Source organism: Notolabrus celidotus, chromosome 1, assembly GCF_009762535.1.
Source record: "Notolabrus celidotus isolate fNotCel1 chromosome 1, fNotCel1.pri, whole genome shotgun sequence".
Classification (NCBI taxonomy): domain Eukaryota; kingdom Metazoa; phylum Chordata; class Actinopteri; order Labriformes; family Labridae; genus Notolabrus; species Notolabrus celidotus.
Genome location: NC_048272.1, coordinates 17,247,183 through 17,255,840, shown reverse-complemented (window position 1 = coordinate 17,255,840; position 8,658 = coordinate 17,247,183). Strand labels below are relative to the sequence as shown.

Here is an 8,658-nt window from a genome sequence, read left to right as displayed (position 1 = left end):
TATCATTGAACGATTCAGAGAATCTGGAAGAAGCTGTACAGAAAGAGATAAGACTGAAGAAAAATACTGGATGGGGCCATTAGGCAGCACTGCAGAGTTACAGATTGATACAAAGATCCACATCTGGAGAAGTAGGCTTTTGGCCATCATCTTGCTCACCCTGTCAGGAGTCTAATTTGTATAACCATCACTTCACGATACGTTGTCCCCTCCTTAGCATGTCAGCTTTGAGGCCACAATCTCAAAACACTGAAAGCTTCCTTTTAAGTATTGAACAGAGAACTATCGATGAACTTGTTTATATTTATAGGTTTTTTTGAAGTCCCGAAAACTACAAACATTCATTTGTTTACTCCCGGTCTCCCTGTCCATTTTCTCCTCCTTTTCCCCCCTTCAGCTCTCTCTCCCTCTGTCTGTCTGTGTCCTGACTCCTCCTCCCTCAGTTCAGCGTGGTGTCCTCTCAGCCTCCCTCTGCCTCACCTCCTCAGTCCAGAGGGTCTTCACATCCCACTCATCCCTGAGCACCTCTGAACGAGCACGGAGAGGATCAGCCTTTTGCCTTCACACCAGGTAGGGTTGTCTCAGGTCTATGTAGACCAAAATATTATTAACTGAGCGCTTATTGACTTTGAAAGAAGACTGATACGTTGTTAGTAAGTTGGTGTCTTGATGATTTACTGATTTGTGACTTATAACGATTAAAATGAAGAGGAACTTTGATAAAATATTTTGATTACATCAAGAATAAGGTGTGATGAATGAAAAATGTTGAGATTTCAGAAAGAAATGTCCTCCTATTGCCATGGATAAATGTTTTTAGAACAATGTCAAGTTTCCTGAGTATAGAGCCACTGTTCTAAAAAGTTTCCACTCCAGCTGTTAAAACTATGAAAGCAAGTTTTTATGTGTTTGTTTTTTGTACTCACAAATGGAGATTATGCTGGAAGTTACAGTTTGAGTAACCACACTAGGATGATCCCGGTTTTTCTGAGGTCACTACTGCTCAAGAGTGCGATAACAAGATGAAATGCAGGGAATTTCCTGTTTATCCAGGGATCAAACAGACTGCAGACTTTTTTTGTGTGTGGATGATGACCCTTGGCTGACGCCTCTTTAACATCACATGAGGTCATCATCACCATATAAAGACAGTTCATTCTTAAACTGATGTCATTATATCTGAATGAGGGGGTTTGGTGCCAGCAGGTACTTTGCATGTTACAGTCAGATATCTGTCAGTTTGCTGAAACACGGAGAGAAAGACAGAGCTGAACATCACAGCAGACTGTTACTTCGCCTTATATAGGTATTGTTGCTTTCAGCCTGGAGTGCTGCAGATGGTCTCTGTCTGCTTGTACCACAGAGGAGAGATGTTATGTATACAGTGAATGATAAATGTACACACAAAAGCATACTCTCCCATGTGTTTACAGAATGCCTTTCGGAGGAGGAAACAAATGCGGCTGCTGCCAGAAAACCGTCTACTTTGCTGAGGAAGTGCAGTGTGAGGGGAAGAGCTGGCATAAATCCTGCTTTCTGTGCAGTGAGTATTTAAGTTTTCAGGTAATCTGCTTTATTCCTCCACTGAGTCCCAGTGCGTAAACCCCTCTGGAATCAGAAGAAGTGCCGGGCTGGTATGCAGAGTATTTGGCATGAAGGGATGAAAGTGAGCATCTTCAGGTTTAGCTCAGACATCTCAGTCCTTATTAGGATACAGTGGAAACATGTGATAAAGGCTTGGTCTTCCTTATAAGGCAGAAGAAGGTACACACACATACACAGAGAGAGACACACTCCCCCCCCTTACAGCACAGACTCGTATTTATCTGAGGCGGCTTAGCTTGTACTGGATTTGGCATATTCTTCTTTGAAATGTCACTCATAGTTTGTGGCAATGTCACAGCAAGACATCAGAAAAATGTCAAAAGCTGTTTGAGAGTCTTTCTTACAGAGTGCTGTAGATGCTTGAGAGCTTTATAGAAAAAAATGCTATTAGACAATGTTCAGATACCATTTATTCTTTCCCTCTAACAATTTTGATAACTACACTTGAGTATCAGCCAATATCAAGTACCTCTACAATGTCAGTAGCCTTAGAGAAACATTTCAACAAGCAGAATCCAACCTTGATCCTTTATGAGTGTTATTTCTAACATTTTTGCGGGGGTCTGGCTCAGTACTCCAAGCAATCCAAACAGAGAAAATACTGCTAGCTTGCACTGCACTGTTGTTGTTTGCTATCATAAGTAAAGGGTGTCAGTTTTTTTCATACTTTAATACTTTTCAACACCACATGCTTTAAAAGGTGACAAGGTACAATCTCCGTTATTTTTAAGTTGGATAGTATTGAAAAGCACCAAAGTTTATCATAGAGCTAAAGAAGGACGGAGAGCTAGCAGCAGTGGTCGATCAACATAGAGATAAAGTAATGAGAGAGAGAACGCCAGCGAAGCAAACAAAGCAGTGAAAGTGATAAACAAGATGTTATTTTCCACAGCTGTTTCCACACAAACATAGGAAAAGTGCCAGAATTTGTTTATTGGCTGCTAATGTCGAGCTTCTTCTTGGGTATGTGTGTGTCTCTGCTCGACCTTCTGTCACAGCCACATTTCATCTCATTAAGATGCATGTTACATTATTACTTAACTTGAAAAGAGAAAATTTTGGGCGCAGACCTGGCCTGAAGGTTACGTTGCGCACCCATGTGGCAGGTGGCCTGGGTTCGAGTCCAGCCTGCGGCCTCATTCCCGCATGTCAATCCCCCACTCTCTCCCAGTTTCCTACACTATCCACTGTCCTCTCCTCTAATAATATTGCCAAAACCAAACAATTTGGGTGCCCAGGAGTTCCATTTGTATTGCTGTAGTATCCAAACGGGTATTAATATCGTTAGATTAATCAGTATCATATAATTCGCAATTAAGGTATCATAACAACTCTAATTATAACTGGGGGGCAAAATATTGATACAGCAAAATTTTGGTATTGTTGGTAATCTAAAAATAATACATCTCTCTAAACAGATATCCCTTCTAGTTTGACTTATAATTCATTGTGGTGTTGAATGACATAAATCTTTCACTTTACCTTTAGGGGGCTTTTTGTATTCCTCACTCACTCTGATATTGTGATGCATGCTTGTCTTGCCATTTTATAAAATATTGCAGAATTTCTGTTATGTAATTACATCGTGGTCCAAGGCCAGGTATTGGGAATAGCATCATGAGTTACCCTGCGATTCCAACCCGGATTCACAACATGATAAACTACCATAAATCAGGACTCCTTTTCCATCCTTAGATTGATTTTTGGAGTAGAAACCATTACACACATCACTGCTGTAAAGAATACAAATAAGACCATTTTTGAACAGGCTTTAAATTCAACCAATAGACCAGTGCATTGATGGGCTTATCCTCCAACAAACATTTTAGGCTGTGACACTCGTGTTTACCGACACTAGTATCAATATTTGACATTTAAGTTTACCTTTCTGAACAGCATGGTCTGCACAAATTGGTAACATCGGAAAAACCCCAATTATCAAAAGCAGTTAAAAGTAAATTGGTATTTTGTATTTGTACTTTTTAAATGTGATTTTTTTTTCCTTCTTTCTAAGTGGTGTGTAAGAAGAACTTGGACAGCACAACAGTAGCCGTTCATGTAGATGAGATCTACTGTAAATCATGCTACGGCAAGAAATATGGGCCAAAAGGCTACGGCTTTGGAGGTGGAGCTGGCACTCTGAGTATGGACACAGGAGAAGGACTGGGGATAAAGCCTGAAGTGTGAGAATATTCAGTCATATACTGTATATGCAGATTATAGTTTTATTTTATAATGTACTTTGAAGACATTAACGTTTTCTAAGTACCTCACATAAAGCACTGATTCTTCTCGACAGACAAGCTCCTCATCGACCTACCACTAACCCAAACGCCTCAAAGTTTGCCCAGAAAGCAGGGGCCTCAGAAGTGTGTCCTCGATGTGGGAAAACGGTGTACGCAGCAGAGAAAGTCATCGGAGGAGGCAATGTGAGTGATCTCGGTGTACCATCATGAGTTGATGCAGTAAATTGTCCCTGTTTGAGATCTCTGCATAGCTTTTGAGCCACCTCTCTGCTCTCTCAACAGTCCTGGCATAAAAGCTGTTTCCGCTGTGCCAAGTGTGGTAAAGGACTCGAGTCCACGACCCTCGCCGATAGAGACGGAGAAATCTTCTGTAAAGGTACATTTTAGGGATGTCAATTTTAAATATTCTTCATGATCGATCTTTGGAAAATGTAATCATCCATTGTCGATTAATCATCAACAAAAAACTTGGTCGTTTTTCATGTCAAAAATAATGCCAAATGCGTTTTTTCCCCTGAATCAAATTTTCTTTCATGACACAATGTACATAAATGACAGTATTGAATAGTAGACAGTATTGAGTAGCTATGGATCATATTGAAGCGTACAAAATGTTAAACACGCTGAATATCAACATGTGGATCAGGCTCATAAAAATAATCTCTGCGGACATACAGTGATATAAAGTGAAGGCTCAGACTACAACATGTGGATTTACATATTTCAGACATATTTCAGACACAAAGGCTGCTTTCGAAACCGCTTACTATACCAGCAGTATGTAATGATTGTGCCAAAATATAGTATGTAGAATGCAGTATGGGAAAAAGAGTAAAATCTGCAGTAAGCCAAAACTTCCCAGATGTCTACTGATTCGGGAAAATTTCACAGTTTGCATCGGACCAGTTTCCCTTGCGTACTGTTTCCCACAATGCACAGCGCTCATTCTGCTTTTTCTTTTTTCTTCTATTTTGACAGGGGGCAGTCTGTTTCAAGGTGCTGAGAAAACTATTTAATTACATATAAACCACTTCTTAACTTTTTAAATCATAAGTGATGCTAAAGAAGCAGTTTACTCGATACTCGATTAATTGTTAACACCCAGTTTACATCAACAAGAATTTCAACAATTGAATGATGGTTTGATATACTGAGAAGAAAACAAATAGAAAACTACTGTCGTCATGAGTAAAATACCAAACATTCCTTTGATTCAACCTCTAAAATATATGAGGACTTGCACATTTTCCTTGTGACATGGGACAAGAAATGAATATCAATTGACTTGCTGCTGTTTGAGGAAATGTTTACGTACATTTTTTACTTATTTTTTGGACCAATTGATCATTTAATTAACTGAGGAATTATTTTACAGATAAATCAACAATGTAAATAAACATTTGCAGCCTTCATATCGCACATACGTTCATATATTGCACATTTCTGTACGATTGTACTTCTATTCTTGTGATTAAATGTGTAGCTGTACAATTTAACCACAACTAGAAACATCTAAACCTAAATCAGCAGAACAGAAGTAGTCAACCTAAATTACTGAAGACAGGACTAATAGGTCAGCAGCCCCTCTGACCTTCTGACATTCAGCAGACTCATTATATTCCTATGTGAATGATGTACGTGTCTTTCTAAGTCCCTCTCATGTCATCCACAGCCTGCTATGCAAAGAACTTTGGTCCCAAGGGTTTCGGCTTCGGTCAGGGTGCAGGAGCTCTGGCTCATTCCCAGTAAAGCCTCAAGGCTCAGCTCACCTGAGTCTGACATCTGCGCTCTGATATCGCCGCCTCCGGGATCCTTCAGTCGATATCTCGCCGTTTTCACGCTGCCCTTTCACTCCAGCTGAAGGCAAAGAGGAATGAAAGACGCACACAGCTTCCTATACGAGTTCACCGAGTAGATTTTTGCTCTGAGTGTTGTGTTTGAATCTGGATTGTGATGTCTTGCTTAATGACTGGTTATAAAACAAGATGCTGAATATATAACGCACTGAAATCTAAGTTTGGATGAGAGCATTGTGAGTGGTTAGCAGCAGGCTGGCTCTGTACTTAAAAAATAAACTGCTGTTACAAGAAGAAGAGTGCACTCCTAACAGATCTGACAACTGTTGACTTTTATCTTAATCCGTCTCTGTCTGAGCAAGAAAAAAATCAAATCCACATTTTTAAGACTGACAGCTGAGAGTTAACAGTCTAACATCATCCTTCAGTAACACTCAAGATAAAGCCTCTCTCTCTGCCTTACATGTCATGTGCTGTTCAAAATGTTTTAGATATGCAATATTGCCTACACATACAAAATAAAAATCAGGCAAAACTAAGACGAAACAGTGAATTATCTTTCTTCTTTGTCCTTCGATGCTTAATTTTGCGAGCTTCACACGCCTCTTTGTTCTCTCTGTGACTCTGGTCTGATGAAATCAGTGTTTATGTCTTCATGTGGGTGTGTTGTTATTCCTTCTAATCATCATCAAACAAAGTAAAATGCCTGCTTTTGTGGAGAACAACGGAGTCACAGTGCTCAGCCCCGTCGCTGCCTGAACCGAGGAGCTGGCACCCGGACTGGAGAGCCAGGCAGCTGTGGCGGCGGTGGTGGTGGTTGAGGGTGCAGCTGTTTGTTTTGGCATGGACTGCAACAAATGTGAGTCACATCAACGGCAAAACTAGGGCCGAAATCCATGAAGGTATTAAAGTATTACACCGGGATCTCATCTAAAGCCTTCTTGTGTTTGGATTAATAGAAAGTAAAGCGTTTCATCTCTCACCTTTCACATTGTTAACGTGGATTTGTTCAGTGTACATGCTAAACGTCCCGCTGAGAGCGTGAAAATGGCATGGCTGTATTTAAATATCATTCTGCCTTTGAGCCAGCAGAGGGCAGCAGAGAGACCTGATCTGACATCAAGTCAAAGGGTGAAATGCCTGTTTTCTAATGTTTGAATAAAAAGAGAATACTCATCATCAATTCCGTCTCATCACTATCATCGTTCTCTCTCCCTCTCTTGTTCTCCTCTATCCCTCTTTCCAACCCCAACTCGGTCGAAGCAGATGTCTGTCTAACATGAGTCTGGTTCTGCTGGAGGTTTCTGCCTGTTGGGACTGGATCTAACAGAGTATGGTCTAGACCTGCTCTGTTTGTAAAGCGTCTTGAGATAACATTTGTTGTGATTTGGCGCTATACAAATAAAGATGGATTAATGGATTGATCTAATTCACTTTTTAGTGAATTAAACTTAAAAATAAAGGAAGATCACATTATTTTGACTTGGTAGAGTTTGGTCTTTTTATCAGTAGCTATAGCTGCTATGAGGGACTTTAAGTTTGTGTCGATTTTTGCGCCCGCTGTTCTCAAAGACGTGCACCTCATCACTTTGCTGATCTTGGTCTATAAATGCAAATGCTGTCATTTCTGTGACATTTCTGTGTTGAAGAGTGACATAGGACTTCCACCAAATCCGTGTCCGGCCTGTCTCCAATCTGCTGTGGTCCGGCTCCGTGCTCTCTCATCCATCAACACCCACCAGTTGCATTTTCAGAACGCAGCAAGAAGCAGGACCGCTGGACAGCTGGAGTAATGTGACCAAGGTTTTCCTGTGGTAATTACTGCATTAATGAATATCCGAATCCTCTCCTCATCCATGTTGTCTTTATGGTCCTCTGAAAACCTCTGACCTGTTGACTCCAGGCCTGGCTCCACTCATCATTACTGTTTGTTGTCGTAGTTAAGTGAAAAACGATCTGGTGATAACACTGAGTGTTTTATTCTGAAAATTAACCGGATGTTTTCATTTTGTTTTGGCGCCTGACTTCCCATCCTGCTCAATCTGTTCTGTGCAGGTTGATGAGTCGTGCTTAGGCATCCCGCAAAAATATAAGTCTTGAGTATTTGATCTGGAAGGCTTCGGCTTGCCGGATCAGAGACGCAGCCGGAACGCAACCCAGTGGATCCAGTGAAAGTTGATACTTTGACTAAAATAGAAACCTATCAGATCCGGTGCTGTGACGGATCGGAGACGGACTGGACAGGGATGGAATTTGGCCGTAAACGGGCTGCTTCTTCAGAGTGCTGTTGGTCCTCTGGTCTGACACCTAACCTCTCACAGTAGTTGCAGGAAGTAAAAACCCCAATATAGAAGTTGTCAGACTTGTTGCAGATGGTCATGTTTCCTCTTGTAGCTCATAAAGAGGCCTCATTATTCATTTACACAGCCAGATGAAAACCCCTCAGAGAGACTTTTCACAGATTTGTGTTATAAACTGAATTGGCTGTCAGCTAAACCCCTCCTCCAAACAGCAATCGGTCATAACACTTCAATCCTGGTCTTGGACAGATCTTTAAAGAATCTACTTCCCAGCAATGGGTCCAATGTGGGAACTACTGTGACAGAAACTGCTATATAATCCTCTGGCATCTCTATAGGTATGAGTCAGTGTTTCCTAGAGACAATCCAGCACACAGAAACAGGGCTTTGTTAATCCTGCTGCCATATATACTGTGGGATTATAATCAGCTGCTGTGAGCCAACAGTCTGGATCACAGCGGCCTAAATCAAATCAACATCAGAGACTCTAAAGTCCTGACTCAGCAGGAGTGGGAGAACCGTCCAAGTGCAGATTTTAACCGTCATGCCATGAAAACTCATTTATTTTGTACATGACTGTCAGTGCTATCAGGGATTTGAAACAGGCTGCAGTATTTCATTCTGTATGAGTTTAGTGAGTCTTTCTAAATATGAAACTGTGATAAATGCAGTGTAGGTGGCCCAGTGGGTCACAGACACTGTGGTCTCTGG

General features: G+C 41.1%; 1 protein-coding gene across 1 annotated transcript; it reads left to right on the top strand.

The window, feature by feature from the left end:
- Positions 1 to 437: 437 nt before the first annotated feature.
- csrp1b (cysteine and glycine-rich protein 1b) lies at positions 438 to 6,830 on the top strand. The gene is made up of 6 exons (XM_034695075.1): positions 438 to 570; positions 1,434 to 1,543; positions 3,620 to 3,788; positions 3,905 to 4,034; positions 4,134 to 4,227; positions 5,524 to 6,830. Exons 2-6 carry the CDS (start codon positions 1,435 to 1,437, stop codon positions 5,598 to 5,600), a joined length of 579 nt encoding a protein of 192 aa, XP_034550966.1. The 5' UTR covers positions 438 to 570; position 1,434; the 3' UTR covers positions 5,601 to 6,830.
- Positions 6,831 to 8,658: the final 1,828 nt, after the last annotated feature.